Below are 17,498 nucleotides of genomic sequence, written 5' to 3'. Positions count from 1 at the left end.
TCAATCATCTCCAGCAATATAGTCTCCGCAACAAAAATCCCAATTATTAAATTTATATCTAATAATAATATTTTATAATTAGTTAGTCACATATTTAATAATAAACAATATATTTTTTATGGATACAGAGGAAGGGATCCAAATTGTACAAATAACCCATAAAAGTTAGGTGAATATTGCCAATTGCCATATGGCGCAGGCGACAAAGTCCAATCAGACTCAATAAGAAGATGGGACATCCACGGCAGTGGTGGCCAAGTCAAAAATTATTGGCACAGACAGATCACAGAGAGATCTCAAGAGTTCGTGTTAATCTTTTAATTCATATGCGTAGCCACGTAGGTTTCAATTGAATAATTAACTATTTTCAGTATATGTCTCTTTCTTAAGCGGTGGCAGTTTTTAGCGTACGCTGATCAATCACATTCGGAAAGAAAAATAATAAATAAGAGAAATAAATGGTTATACTTGAATTGGGTTTGATGTAATGAGAAGCATTTGCAATGTAACCAAACCCGACAGCTAAAATCAACGAAAGTAAGTTATCTTAGAAGATGAAAGTAACTTGGGTTGTCATCAACAACTCTGACAAATTACTATATGGTTTTGAATGCAAGTAATTGATAGGGTGTGTGTTCATATTCATATATCACCCCACATGAAAAATCAGACAAAAAACAGTCAGACCAGTTGTTCACGGGTAACACACAAAGAATCAAATGCATGCACATGCTGAAACGTTGTTGCTTTGTAGTAGAATATTAGGACTAAGTCAAGGCGTCTCTATTGGTCCAGTGCTGCATCAAATAAAGTGTGTTGCGGCAGCTTGACAGCATAGCCAAACTGTTATTTCTCTCCATTATTTCATTTGCATTTAAATACCTTTTTTTTATAACTTGTTAATAAATTAAGAAAGAAAGAAATATTTTTTTATTAAATTTTGAGTTAACACAGCTTTAGATTAACAGTTAATTTTTAAGTTAACACAGCTATATATTTAATATGGAAACAGATCCTCTCGTTTGTATATTTAGAAAGGCATATGAACGGCTCATAGCTAAAGACATCATTTATCATTGAAATGTCCTTGTTCTCCATTTTAATGGAAGCTATCAACGCTTCACCAAATACGAATGAAGAAGTGGCTACTCCATTTCCATCACCTCTTTAACTCACATGATAATGGCACCGTGTCTTCTTGGGGTGCCTGTCCTGTAAAGGGGAAACTGAACGACGGAGACGATGATTGAAACCCATTGCACTCGTGACAGTGTGGGGGGGGGGGGGGAAAGCCTTTTGTCAATAACGAGATTGAACAGTGATATTTACACCACAATTTTATCATAACAATAATCTTTTGTATTGTGAATCTTCTGCTCAAGTCTTTAATTCATGCATGCCTTTATCAACTGACATAAATACCGCTACGATGGAGAAAATGAAAAGGGAATTTTTCTTGAAAAAATAATTGTTTAATGGTAGACCTTTATCTGTATTTTAAAAATATGAATGGCTAAAATGATTTCACATGATGTGCTCATGCTCAAATTCCAAATGGGAGGCCTCTGGTCTGACACCTAGTAGCAGCATTTAGCTGATTGAAGTTGACAGTAAAAAAAAATATTTTTTTTGCTAATGACAATAAAAACATTTTTAATAGATTAATTTGTTAAAGATACATTTTAATATTTTTAAATCTCTTTTTTAAGGTAGAAATAACGTTAATGAAATTTTACATTCTAATATACAATACTAATTATGTTAAGTATACTTACTTTTTGTTATTCAAAATTCCTTCTAAGTTAAATAAAAATAAATAATACAATACTGAATAAATTATTATTATTATTATATTTAAAGATTCAAGTCTGCTGATTTGTATATAATTTATATTTATTAACTTATTTGGGATTTTTGTTTTACTTATTTAAAACATCTTATTATAAAACAAACTTTCAAATGAATTTACATCTACAGTCTTTTAAAATGGCTAAAATAAATCTTAAAAACAAACTTAAATCAAATAAATATCAAATTTAGATCTTAAATTCAAAATTTACATCAAACTTAAATCTTATAAAATTTAACTCAATTCACATGTTTGGAGCTCATTTCATTGCTTTAGGTGAAAGGTTTAATATTTTCACTGAATTAGGTTAGTTTAGTCGATAATTTCCACCAAAAAAAAAAAAGGTTATCAAGATTTTGTCATATTGATAATTAGTCCAATAAAATTGATATTGTCTTGTATTTTTCTATTAGGTTTATTTACACAGATTTGTTCATCATCTATCGCACAAGCACACTAATGCAAAATGCTATTTTGGCATTGGATGACAAACTCCTCATTATAGTGTGAAAATAATTGACAGAAAAAGGAGTTTCATTTTAAAATAACTATTGTTTACAGTTTTGTATAATTTTTTATTAAAAAAACTCATTAATTCCTTGATTTTAAGAAAATATAACCACATTTAATAAAATAACTTTTCACTTAACCCTTGATAATTTTTTTAAGATGGATAGATTATTAAGAAAAAAATTAAAGATTTTTCTTTTGAGTAATTACATTTTTTTGGGTTTAAGAGCAATCCCATCTTCTTTTTGTTGGTCCAGAGGAGTAATGACATCTTCTCTTCTTTTGGTGAATAAATAGCCTTGCATGCATTTTGAATTTCGCGTGTCACGGCCCATATCGTAGACTGGTCCAATAAACTTTGAAACGTGCGTGTTCCCTCCAAAAACGGCGACTGCACTTTTTTCCGTGGGCCTTTGCGCCCCATAAAGCGTTGTTATTTGTTGGCTATTAAATAAGATTTCAGTTACCCACTCTACTAGTAGAGCCTAAAAAAAAACACAAACACTCACTCTCTTGTAATATTAAAATAAGATATTGTTTTAAATATTTAAATATTAAAATATTGAAAAACACATTAATTTATTATAAATTATTATATAATTGAACTTTTCATCATAATTATTACTTTAAAAGTAACGTGTAGGTGACTTCTATTTGCTTAAGAGTAAATCCTTACACTACCTGATTATTAAAGTTGAACTCAACATTAAATACTTATTATGGTTATTGATAAAAAATAAAATAAAAAATATAGCAAATATTAACTCGTTCTCTCGAACTATTAGTTAAATAATTAAAAATAATTTTTATGAAAGCATTATTAATGTAATTCATTGTAATTTTTAATTTACCTCAGAGTTATGTCTAATAAAAAGTAATTAATTTATAATAAAAAATTGGTATAACGATTTCAAAATATATAGCCCTGAAATGCGCATTATAATTCACAAAGAAGCATATTTTTGGATATATTCTATGAAGAATACTACTCACGTCTCGTTAAGTGCGTGCTTACAGTATGCTTCTCTTTTTCTTTTGTCTTATACGTCGTCATTAAAATTTAAGGTATTAAACCATTGGCGCAAACGTAATCATATAGAGGGACCATTGGTGAACTATTATTGGAGCAAGGGTCTTTAGGAAACCACCTCGAGAGATTTAAATTCTTCAACTAAAGAGTGATGTATTTTCGATATAGAAACTGTAAATTTCAGAGTAGAAAACTCCATTGTACCTATTGTAGTGCATACACTGATTGAATTTGCGAATGGATCCTTGTTGCAGTAAAGGCATTACTAGGCCATGAAATATCATGAATATGGAAGCCAAGAGTAATTAGTTTGAGAATAATTATCAGAAGGAGCCATTAATTACGTTTTAATACTCTAAAATAAATGACTACGTTTTAAATTTTTTAACAGTGACAACTTATCAGCATTCACTTATTGCCCTTCAATATTATTTTAAATTCCGATTACCTAATCTTCCTTCTTTATTATTACTATTATCATTAAATGGTTATGATGAAACAAAAATGTGAAGTTCCCTAAACAACTATCGAGATGTTCTCTAAAGGGGTTTGTCTAATAAATGTCACAATTTTTAAATTAAAAACCAAATAAAAACTTTAATTTTATAACTAAAATATTAGATGCTATTCATTAATATTTTTATTTTATATGTATCTTTCAAAATCCCTTTCAAAAGATGCAATAACAACTCATTCTCGAAATAATGTCTTCGACTATAAAATTACTCAATGAGTATTTTTCATTTTACCTTTTTAAGCATATATGTATAAGTTTTTCTTTCTAAAAAAAAGTCATATCTCCTTGATTTTTTAATTATAAAATTTAATAAAATAATGTCTCATTTTAAAAAGATAACAATCTTAAAAAAAAATTTCTTGAAAAATATTTTAGTAGTCTTGTTTAAAAAGAAAATTTTGTCGTCTATAATGATACATTTTTTGAGTTAAATATTTTAAAAATTTGTTAAATCCTACCTAATTTGAATATAATTTTTTTTTGTAAAAATATATAAAATAAAAGCTAAATTTATAATCTATCATGTACGATTTTATGAGATCCTATTTTATTTTATTTTTTGACTGGTTTAAAATATCAAATACTTTGATTTATTTTATGAAAATAGTACTCGATACTCTTATAAAAAAAAGTTATATATACCTTTTATTAAAAAAAAGGTATTAACATTGATTACTGGATTTTGAATAGAAAATGAGAAGTACCTTAAAAACATGAATTAATAAATATATTATTTAATTGAGAGTTGTTGTTTTAAACAAAAGGAGAGTATAAAAAAGGTGACCTACCGGTTTGTTTAGAGGCACGTGGCAGTTAACGCGGACAGAACAACAACCATGTCGATGGTAGACATGACCCATAACTTTCCTCTAACTTCATTATTAGGCGGCACCGAATCCAAGTCAAATGTTCCGAACTCTGTCATGCATTTGGACCATTCTCACCTGTCAACCAGAAACAGAGTTCCCAATCCCATGCCTTTCCCATTGCCATTGCCACTGCATCCTTCTCTCTTCTCTCTCTTTCCTCCAAAAGTACTTTTCAGGATACTTCTCTATTCATATCCACCTACTGTTTGTAACTAATATTCACGTGTGCTTCATTTTTTTAAAATCAACTTTTAACTTGCCTTTTTATTGATATTTTAAAATCTCTATTATATGAAACTTAAAATCTTTTCAAATTTATATAATTTTTTAAAAATATTTAAAAAAGTTGTAAGTAAAATGTAAATGAATAATTTGAATTTTAATAAATATTCCCTTATTTTTAATAATTTAATTTGATAAAATTATTTAAAATTAATGAATTTAGGTTTAGATTTTGATTTGATCGTGTAAATAAATTAAATTAAGCTTGTATATCTGACATTTACATTAGAAAGTTTGTTAAAAATTTGTGTTAAAGGTGTTTAGACTTTATAAGACACGCTGAGATTAATTCCGTAAGGTTTTGTTTGGACTTTAATTAATCTCAACCAACACTGCATTGTTCATGGAGTGAGACTTGGTTAACTTAATTTGTTGACTTATGAGATTTTTTCTAATATATATGTTTTATTTATAGAATTAAAAAAATTTATTAAATTATAATTAAAAAATTTAATTAAAAATTTTGTTAACTTTAATTCTTAAAATTGAAAATAAGTAGTTAATAACAATAAAATTTTATTATAACAAAAAAATATTTATTATATTTTTATAAATTTAATATAATAACTATGTATTTTTTTTATAAAATTTTTATTTGTAAATATTTAAACTCAACTTTTTAAGATTGAGGTTAAGAAAAACCTATCTATTAATCATAGCTGTATTTTATAAAAATTAATCTATTCCGATAAAATTTGTTTGTAATATAATAAAGTTAGTTTTTTAAGGATATTTTTATATACAGTACTCGAGTTTGTGACTTAAAAGAAAAACAAACGTGTACCCCCTGCATAGTTGGAAAAGTTAAAATATATTGCATAATATACATTTAAAAATAAATAACATAATATAAATATAATATCACGTGATACAAAATAGTATTGATTGAATGAATAAATTACATCATTAAAACGTGTTTTTTAAATAGATTTTAAAAAACCTCTGAAATATCAAGTTGGATTTAAACAACCACAACAGTTACGTGTAAATTTTGTTACAACTCAAATTGATTAAAATTAACATTGAACTAAACTGGATTAGTAGGACGAAACAACTCTATGACATTCTTGTTTTGGGTGAGTATATAACAAATAAAACAAACATATTATATGAAAAAAAATATGTATACTTAATTAATTGTAACCTTATTCATAAATTGTCATTGTATGTGATTTTATGTTTAATTTGTAATATTTTTTTTATTAACAAACATTTTTAAAAGTTATTTATTAAATTAGACTTTCTTAAAAACTATTTATCAATCTAAAGCTTTTTTCTTTCACATCACAATGTGTATTGCATCATGTGTGATACTATTTTTATTTGTATTTTGCTATGACATTGATATGTATATACACAAATATAAAAAAAAGTAAGAATTATATATATATATATATATATATATATATATATATTTAAAATTCAATGTTGCATTTTATGAAGGCGATATCTATCATGTATCTGCGCTGTATAAGTATCATGTAAAAATATGTGATATTAGTTTGAAATGGAAAAGAGCCACGTATCTCAATCAACAAGCATAGTGTTTTTAAAAAATATATATATATATATAATACTTTAAAATTATAAAAAATTATTTAATATTTTATCTATTAATCATCGAGAAAATTGCTAAGAGGATGACATTTTCTAATTTACCATTCAATTTCAATTTTTTTTCATTTTTTGAGGACGAAAATTAAGAATAAAATATAAATTTTATTTAATTTTAAGATAATTTGATATATTTTAATAATTTAAATTCAAATAAAATGACTCTTTTAATTTATATAAGAAATTAAAGATTCACACAAATCACAAATTTTAAGTATAATAGTATATATTTATTTTATATTATTTTTAGCTAATATTATGTTTTTATTTAAATAAAATGTATCTTTTAACGTTAACTTCTGTTTTATGAAATATCAGCAACAAATTTTAATCAGAGAACAATAAAAAATTAGTTTTATTACTACACGTAAATTTTTTTTTCTGAGAAATTAAGTCATCTAGTGTTAACTTATAGTTTGTTTTAATGTTATAATCGGAAGATGTTTTTAACGCTTCTGGTAATATTTAATGGCGACATTGAATGACCGATGTTATGGGGAGGCAAATTAAACATGTTTAAATTAATTTTTAATAAAAATTACGAACAACAATATATTTTTTATTAATTAAAGGAGATAACAGAAAATAAGAAAAAAACTCAAAAATTAAAAAAAAATGAAGGATTTTTTTTTCTTTTAATGACTCTTCTCTCTCTTCTTCAAACAAATAAGAAAATTCTTTCAATTTTTTTTATTGTCTTCCTCTCAATACACAACACCAGTTAAGAACGCAAATGTTAAACTATGACATAATATATATGAACATATATACAGGGAGTAACTCAAATAAGAATATTTAGTTACGGTAAAAAAATAAAAATTATTGAAGTATATTTAAATAGTTGAAAATAATAATAAAAAATCAACGTATTCTTTTGAATTTATAGTTCTTATGATTTTTAAATTTATATTTTTTACTGGATTCATCTCCCCCTCTCCCAGTATATATACATGTATGTGTTAGAGAAACACATTCAACGAAAGATAAATAAAAAAGTATAAATTAAGTTGTTTGAAACTTTTTATTTTAAACAATTAAAAAATTAATTTGACTTTTGAAAGTAGCTTTAATTGTTATTTTAAACATCTCAGTAATTTAATGTTAATCGAAGAAAATTTAAGCATTGATTACGATAAAAACAACAAAAAATGATTTTTTTTATTGAAAAATGTATTAAATAGAATGAATTGATTTGTATTTTTGTCATAAAGGGAGGGATGAGTGGCATTCTATCACTTGATCTACATGGGAGGTTCAAAAATTATTTTTATTTTGTATAGAATTTTATAAGACATGTGTTGACTTGTGAGAAAAATACATAGAAAGTCATTGTGCGATGAATATTTGAACATAAGTTAATATACAGTTGAATTACACAAATTAAATTATTATTATTTTATTATATCATGGAACCAATATAATGAGATACTTTTAATAAGTTTATTTTTAAGTAAGAAAGTAAATGATGTTTTTAAATATTTAAAACTAAACTTGGAGATCGTATTTTGAATTCAATGGAAGGTAAATACTCACTCCATTTTAAATTATGTTTATTTAAGTCCATGCATATACTTTTAGAAAGTTATTAATAATATTAAACACAGTGATAAAATACTCTTTTTTGCCTAAAATATTTCCATGAAAAGAGTTCAAATGTATTTATAAATTTATTAATTTTTTTTAATTTGACTTGATATATTCTTTAACTAAATAATCTATTAAATACAAAAATATTAATTTTATTTGATGTAAAAACTTATAAGACATATATTAAAAACAAGAAAGACATGTGGTTACATGGATTTTTTTTAAGACATGAATTTAAGCAATTAATTATAGTAAACTTTTAATTAAAAATATTATAATTCTACCGTTTTAAAATAATAAGCATGTCATTTCTTAATAAAAATAATTTTCTTTTAAATATTTAAACTCAATTTTAAGAATTGAAGCTAACAAAATTCATATAAAATAATTTTATCTTTAAGAATGAATATTCAAATTAAAATGGCTGGATTACTCAAATTAATATTTTCATTAGATTGATATATCACAATGAGGTACGTTTAATATGGTTGATTTTTATGGAAATAAATAATTTTTTTAAAAAAAAAATTAAAATAAATTAAGCCTATAGATTATAGTTTAAATATAAAAAAAAAAATCTTTCCATTTTAAGTTATTTTGTTTAATATAATGCACATATTTCAAGAAAATCTCTAAAAACATCAAATACGATAATAAAATAATTTTTTAGACTATTTTTTTATTAAAAGAGTTGAAGTTTATTTATAAATTAATTAAATATACAAGTAAGATATAAACGAATAAGGAAATTTTTGTAAAAAGTCAATAAATTTTTTTAAATAATAAATATTTTAAAACAACCTAAGTTTGTTAAAGTAAAAGATAATTTGAACTGAAATTATTATAGTTATCCTTAAATTAAATAAAATTTACTTTACAACGCTCTTATCATGAAAACAGAATTTTGAGCAACGCCAAACCTACCCTTATCTAAGATCTGTGAGGTACTGTGTCACCTGCCAACCATATAAGGCATTTACTGCACTCCAGATCTGCTGCATTACAGTATACAGCATCATAACGCGTGGTGTGTCTTGTCATTTACGTATATTTTAATTTTCTAAGGTCCTAATTATAATTATAATCTAATTAATAATAAAGTATTATCCAGAAAAGTATTTAGCATTGAAAGAACGTTATCTAACTTCCAACATCTTACACAAACGTACCCAAGAATCACCAAATGGATACAGTTTCCAGATTGTTCTCTGAGTTCCGAGTACTCTATTGCATGAAAAGTGAAATGAATTAGAAATGATATTGTTATGATAATGTCACGACGGCAATGAATACAAAAGTGATTATAATAAAATTCGTGTTTAAGTAGGATTTATTAATGCCGCGTATTTATATATAATAATAACAATAATTTATTAATTAATAATTTTATATCGTGAGAAGAAGACAAGTGGGAGTATAGTGCATCATAGGGCGCTTATAAATACGTGATGGGACGCGAGATTAATTTCTTCAAGTCGTGGCTCAAACTCAAAGGTAGAGTTACCAATTAAAAGAGGATAAAGGAACAGTTTCATTGCAGAAACGAACCTCTTAAACCATTGGTCGTTCTTCCTTTCTGATATTCTTTTGGGGTATTGGGATCCTCCCGGTTGCTGTTCTTTGCTGTCATCGATTTTTGGATTCTATTGTGATTAGAAAATACAGAAAAAATAGGGAGAAAAAGTATTTAGTGCCTAGTAAAAAGGTATTAGTGTTCAGCATTTACATTTGACAAGGGAAAAGTTGAAACGAATAATATATAGTATACGAGATTTTTATTTGAATATCTTAGATACTATATAGTGCAGAGAAATGGGTACTCCTTTGTCAGCTTGGCCATGGGAGAACTTTGGAATGTTCAAGGTGCAGAAAATCTAACTATGTTATGATATTAATGCTTCTTTCTTTATTATGATAATTTTACTGGTGCTGACATGGTTTATTTATGTGATCTTAAATTATTTTTCAATATGGATGTGTAGTATCTATTATATGGGCCATTTGTGGCGAAAGTCCTGTATGGATGGTTCTATGATGAGGAACACTTCAAGCTGAGCTGGTGCCTTCATTTGCTTGTACTATGTGGTCTCAGAGGTCTAATTCATGTGCTTTGGGGTTCCTATAGTCACATGCTTTTTCTTACAAGAAATCGACGGATTGTTCAAGAGGGGGTTGATTTCAAGCAGGTTGACAAAGAATGGGACTGGTAAAAATTGGAAATTGATTTGTTTCTCTCTTGGTTTTTTATTTTTAAAATTAAGTCACATTATGATGAAAATGGTTTCATACATAGATGGTTTGTATGATTAATGTGTCTCCTAATATTTTTTATTTATTTTTTCAAACAGGGACAATTTCTTGATTCTTCAAGCACTAGTTGCCTCCATGGCCTGCTTAATGTTTCCCTTTCTTCAACATCTTCCTCTCTGGAATGTAAAAGGTCTTATTGTTGCTCTGATGCTCCATGTTGGAATCTCCGAGCCACTTTTTTACTGGGTGCATAGGAGGTTCCATGGAAACTATCTTTTCACCCATTATCATTCACTTCATCATTCATCTCCAGTACCCGAGTCTTTTACTGGTGAGCATCATAGACAACCCATCTTCATTGTAAGCCTCGTTTCATAATGTCTGATTTTGGAAGTGATTGTTCGAAAGGAATATTAGTTTCAGAGATGTTTATTAATTATTATGTTCAAACTTCATATTTCGAACTACTTGTTAATCTTGTATTGGTGATTGAAAAATGACTTGTTTTGCTGCAGCTGGACATGCAACGCTTTTGGAGCATCTTATTTTGACGTTGGTCATTGGAATCCCTATCCTTGGGGCCTCTATGATGGGATATGGATCAACAAGCTTGATATATGGTTATGTTTTGACTTTTGATTTTCTGAGATGCTTGGGCCATTGCAATGTTGAAATGGTTCCGCATCAGCTGTTCGAGGCATTCCCATTTCTTAGATATGTGATATACACACCCACGTAAGTTGATCTAGAGCTGACGCATCCTTGAGTTACAAATATAACTCTCGGTTATAGGCATTACATGTTTAAGCACAAAACTTAGGTTCAATTTTTTTTAAGTGTAATTAGTGCTGTTTATTAATCAAAATTAGAGTTTTATTTCGATAATTTATAATAATATTAAATATAAATATTTTATTAAAATAATAATATAATTTTAATTAATAAATATATAAGACAATATCGAACAAATAGCACACGAGTTTTGTCTCATATTTAGTTGTCAATTTACATAAGAAAGCCCGCATTGATTTCTGTCAGCTTTTTAAGAAGACATGTGAAAACCATTTACTCTGTGACCTAAATGCAAATGAACCATGCCTAAATAGCTGTGACAATTTAGGTACTTTAGGGCATATTTAGATGTTGGAAGAGATAGAGAAGGAAACAACAAGTCAGGGAAAATGGAGTTGGAAGAAAATCAGGGGATGGCTAATTTTTATTTTATTTTTCTGGGGAAATGGTTTTCTTCCTTTTATGTGGATGTTTAAACTCTATTAAAATTAATTTTAATTATATCAACTTTGAAATTTTAGATAATTACATGAAAATCCTTATTTCCTTTTCCCTTTTTTATAAACTTTCAAACATTAGTGTTTATTCAAAGAATAATTCTAAATGCTTTTATTTCTCTCCCTCGTCATAGGGAGATGAAAAAAGGCCTAAAGCTAACAGTCTATGGTTCTCTCTTGTGAAGAGAGAAGTTCAAGCAAACAAGTGCATGGTCCACGAAAATTGAACTTTTGCCAAGTTGGAGACTTAATTTATTCGAGGGATAAACTGCAAAAGATTTTTGTCTTGAAGCTTGTTTAAATTTCAGCCGCATAATTTATTTGGCTTTCTTTCATGCTGTTGCAACTGCCAAGAGAATGACATAAGTGGACATGCATTGCATTTTCTATATAGTGGTCCACGCACAAGTTCAACTGTGATTCCAAACCTTATCTTATTCACGTCCATTTCCCATGTAGTTGCACATAATATTCACTTGCTCTCTATGCTATGCAGATATCACAATCTACACCACACTGATAAGGACACTAATTTCTGCCTCTTTATGCCTCTCTTTGACGAACTAGGCAATACCCTCAATAAAAAATCATGGCAATTACACAAAACATTAAGTTCAGGTTCAGGTAAGCTGTCCTATGATTTAATTGCTTCATTCAAATAATATATTTCATTTTAACTTAAACGCTTGATGGCTACTTAACATTGAGAATAGCACTTCACAGAAGCTGCATTCTGAGTTTTGATGTAAAATTTTTACCATTAGTTACAGATTCTCACTTTTTGCGGAAGTGTTAATATTCATTCATGTCTATGATAAAGTATCTTTTGTATGAATGCAGGAAATGGTGACAAGGTACCGCATTTTGTTTTCCTGGCCCATGTAGTTGATGTATCATCTTGTATGCATGTTCAATTTGTCCTGAGATCCTTTGCTTCATTGCCATACACAACAAGGTTTTTCTTGGTCCCAGCATTGCCCATTGCTTTTGTAGTTCTGCTAGCAATGTGGGTTTGGTCCAAGACCTTTTTGGTTAGTTTCTACTACCTCAGAGGTAGATTGCACCAAACATGGGTTGTTCCTAGATGTGGCTTTCAGGTGGGTCCATCGTACATTCATTAGTCACAAATTTGTATTCATTTTTTTTTTCCACAATGATAAAAAAGAATAAAATTTAGCAAGTATTGATTTTTTCTCCCCTTCTTTTTCAATATTCTTACAGTATTTCTTGCCATTTGCTGCTGAGGGAATCAATAAACAAATTGAACTAGCTATCCTCAGGGCTGATAAAATTGGGGTTCAAGTCATAAGCCTTGCTGCATTGAATAAGGTCTGACACATTGAACTTCTTCTCTTGCTATTTAATTTGACAAGTATAATAAAACGAACTTGATTAATTAATTGAAACCTGGCGTTCTCTGAGCATAGTTGGTGAAGGTTTGAATGCTTTGTAAGGTGGATCTCTCATACCTGACAAAACTATCGATATGATATGGTGCATCATAATTGCTGCATGGAAATGGTGGGTCACTTTGTAACTTCTGAAACTGATGAAGTATGGCTTCCCATTTTTGGTCTAGTTATACATCAAATGAAAAATAACAGAATCATTCTGGCACATGATCATCCGTTCAGGATTTCAATATCCTTGACACCTTTTCATGCGTGTTTGGTTCAACTTACTTTAAAGAAATAATTGTTTTATTTTGTATTTTTTGTTTTCTTGAGAGATTTTTGAAAAAGTAAGCAATTATTTCTCTGAAAATAAGCAATACCAAACATGTACTCGAGTTTGTCTGGCATTATAGTTTCTCGCTTCCGTATTGACTGAGTCCACTTTTCTTCAGTATTATAAGTCCATAGTGTATTGTATGATTACAATAATCAGTTATCTAATGAAACACTTGACCAAAGTATATGACAGATCAATGATTTTATCATACATTTAGCTTAGTAAAAAATATCAGAAATTTGTTATATTAACTAACTTACAAAGAAACACATGCTATCAATTACTCTCCATAAAGGGTTGGCATAACATTATCAATGTTAGGCTTGGTTGACGCTTGCATTAATTTCAAATCTTATTATTCACTGAATACAGAATGAATCCCTTAACGGGGGTGGAAAGCTTTTTGTGGACAAGCACCCAAATCTTAGGGTCCGAGTTGTTCATGGGAATACTTTAACTGCTGCTGTCATACTTAATGAGATCCCTCGAGATGTGAAAGAGGTGTTCCTAACAGGAGCTACTTCCAAGCTTGGAAGAGCAATTGCACTCTATCTTTGCCAAAAGAAAGTCAGAGTTCTGGTAAATTTTATCATAGTCCCCACTTTTCACCATTTTCACTAAATTATTGATTATACATCTCCTTCCTTTTCCTACCATCAATTTCTTGGCTTACAAAATTAATTAAGTTAAACTATAACCGGCTAATAAGCTATGCCCGTAGTTCCAACTTGCAAAGGTAAAAATGGTATGAGGGAGGTTTAATTTATTTTTGTTTCCTATTGATAAAAGGAACTAACTTTAAAAAAATAATCATTAACCATGAGAACTTTACTTTCAAGTGCTTGATTGAATTAGTGAATAGTCATGGCCATGGTGGTGATAGGATAAAAATTGAGCAGGGGCACATAAAAAAAAAGAACGAAGTAAAACAGAGTGAGAGATAGGATTCCAAAGAAAGAAAGAAAGTCAGCAGAATGCGTGTCCTCTCTTGCCTCCACCTGTATTTAGCTCCATTAGGTAGCAGTTCATTATATTTAATTTTGGATATAAGAATATACTAGATGACATGAAATTGTAGTGCTGTATATTTAATTTTGGATATACGAATATACTAGATGACATGAAATTGTAGTGCTGGGAAATGTTATCTTTCATTGTTTAATTGCTAGTGGGGTATGCAGGAGGACCCTTTTATTCAATGATTATAATTTAATGAGAGACATTGTGAACTGTAAAATATCTATATGTATACTAATTAACTCGTTGTTAGATCTATATGCCGATAACAATGATTAATTCTCATGATGCAGAAGTGTCATGATACTTTGATTTATTTAATCACAATTACTAATGGGCCGAGAGCTACTTTTGCAGATGTTAACTCTTTCAACAGACAGATTCCAGAGGATTCAAAAGGAAGCCCCTCTTGAATACCAAAGCTATCTTGTTCAAGTGACAAAATACCAAGCAGCACAAAACTGCAAGGTACTAACATATATATATATATGCCAATATCCTTCCCCCGAGTATAACGTGATTTCTTACTTATACTAACTTCAAATAAATAATCCATCACGTGTTAGTTCTGATGATTAACTTATGTATAACATGTGCATGACAAACTTTGGAAATTTTATTATGGTTATGATAATTTAAATTTATAGTAATTGCATCGTGATCTCGTGTCTTAATCCAGACGTGGATTGTTGGTAAATGGATCACACCAAGAGAGCAATACTGGGCGCCACGTGGAACCCATTTTCATCAATTTGTTGTCCCACCCATTTTATCATTCAGAAAAGATTGTACTTATGGTGATCTAGCCGCCATGAGATTACCAGAAGATGTGGAAGGGCTTGGCTGCTGTGAGGTAATCAATCAACTTCACCAATACCTTTCTCATTCATTTTTTGATGTCTCCGTTAATTGTTCATGATTTTTGTCTTGTTCTTCAGTACACGATGGAAAGGGGTGTTGTTCACGCGTGCCATGCAGGAGGGGTGGTACATAGCCTTGAAGGTTGGTCTCAACACGAAGTTGGGGCCATAGATGTTAACAGAATCGATCTTGTGTGGGAAGCAGCACACAAACATGGCCTAAGGCCAGTGTCAAGTTCCACACACACAGTAAAAGAAAATTAAGTCTTCAGTCAAAGTATAATTCTTAAGGCCATATACATTAATTAAGTATTGCATGTCACAGTGGCCATCTAAGTGTGGTTATATTCTTTGAAGTCGATGTACTACTACATTTCTAATGTTTCTTATATATATATATATATATATATATGATCACATTGACAGTGATTCGTATCATAGATTAGATGAAAGCAAGCTAAGCCAGCTCCCATCCTTATTTTGCTTCTATATATTGAAGATTTCCCTTCTATATTCATTTGTTGCATTTATTGTCGTGGAGAGGAAAATTACTAAAACATAGCCAAAGAGAAAGAAAAAAGAAAAAAAATCGGTTTCAACCTTTAAGAATAAGAGAACGTAAATTAAGGTATTAGTTCGAGAATTTAAAAAAAATTTAGAAAAAATTATTTATAAATGTTTGATCATTTAAAAATTAATGACAATAGAGAAAGTGATTTTAAGAAATTAAAAATGATTTTAATATAAATGATAATATTAATTATGTTTTAATTTATGTATTTTATAAATTCAATGTACACAAGAAAAAAAAATTAGTATTATTAATATAACTATCACTGTAATTTTTAATAAACTGTATTTATTTATTTATTTATTTATTATCGAATTTCTAAAAAATATTTGTTAGCGTGGCGATATGATCCTTTGAAATAAGCATACACATTATATTACAAAATCATATTTAATAGTCAGCACGGGTTATTTATGAATGAATGCGGTTTATATATATATATTATATGTTAATAATCACACGAGAGATAATAATAAAAGAATGACAAAATGTATTATTTTCCTATCCAAATTATGAGATCAAACCAAATTACTATGTTATTTATTAGAGTAAATTCAGTGAGTTTTTATTATTCTATGCAAATGTTGAACCATGAAACAATTTTTTATTTTATTTAATCATAAAATAGTCAAATAATATTATCAAAATTTTATTTTATTCCATGCTATTTTATTTCATCTCATCCATCATTATATATTTAAACTCTTTCCTAACAATAAAAAAAATTAGCAATTTGTTTTTTTTTTAAGTTTATCAACGTATTTTGCACTTGTTCATTATGCATGTGTATATTTTTCTAATTTTTATACAATTTTTTTAATATTAAATTTATTCTTTAAATATTTGTGATATCAAATAAGAATATTAGAGATTAAAAATAAAATAACTGTGTTTATACAATATGTACAAATACGACAAACTATTTGTAGAATGAAATTAATGTCAAATCGATACTTGAATGACCCAAATAATAGTTAAGCCTCAAAATGATTGCGGTTTTTGTTTAGTGACTCGTTTTATTTTTTTTATTTTTTAATGAATGTTTCATAATAAATATTTTTTATTATTTGTCTCCTTCCAAGTTTTTTTTTATCTACCTTTATATAAAATGATTTTAAAATATATTTTAGATACAATCTTGTATCCATTAATAGTTTGTATTCCTTCAATAGTAGTATTATTTATATGTATTATTTTAAAAAAAATATTTGTATTGTATGATTTTAAAGAATGTGAAATTTTAAAAATACTTTTAGATCTCCTTGTTGCTTGTTTTACCGGTTAAACAAATAGAATGTGAGATCGGAATAAGATTAGTCCTTTTCTTCCTTAGGCTATTTGTAATTTGATAATTGATATTATTCTTACTTGTATTAATACAAGTGAAGATTCAATTAATTGGTCTCTTTAAGTTGAATTAATTGATAAAAAAATCTGATAAATTTTTGAACCAGCGTGATATTTTTAATTCAATACAAAAATTGTTAAATCTTTAAAAGATAAGAATATTTCTATGGAAAGA

General features: G+C 27.9%; 1 protein-coding gene across 1 annotated transcript; it reads left to right on the top strand.

The window, feature by feature from the left end:
* Positions 1–9,725: 9,725 nt before the first annotated feature.
* Positions 9,726–15,919, top strand: LOC113846482 (very-long-chain aldehyde decarbonylase CER3). The gene is made up of 11 exons (XM_027474818.1): positions 9,726–10,121; positions 10,241–10,464; positions 10,607–10,839; positions 11,024–11,243; positions 12,294–12,421; positions 12,638–12,894; positions 13,019–13,126; positions 13,901–14,107; positions 14,903–15,013; positions 15,225–15,398; positions 15,484–15,919. Exons 1-11 carry the CDS (start codon positions 10,071–10,073, stop codon positions 15,667–15,669), a joined length of 1,899 nt encoding a protein of 632 aa, XP_027330619.1. The 5' UTR covers positions 9,726–10,070; the 3' UTR covers positions 15,670–15,919.
* Positions 15,920–17,498: the final 1,579 nt, after the last annotated feature.

The sequence above is a fragment of the Abrus precatorius genome, unplaced genomic scaffold, assembly GCF_003935025.1.
Source record: "Abrus precatorius isolate BTA unplaced genomic scaffold, Abrus_2018 Scaffold8, whole genome shotgun sequence".
Lineage (NCBI taxonomy): Eukaryota > Viridiplantae > Streptophyta > Magnoliopsida > Fabales > Fabaceae > Abrus > Abrus precatorius.
Note: the sequence above shows the minus strand (reverse complement) of the source record. Positions and strands in the feature narration are given on the sequence as shown.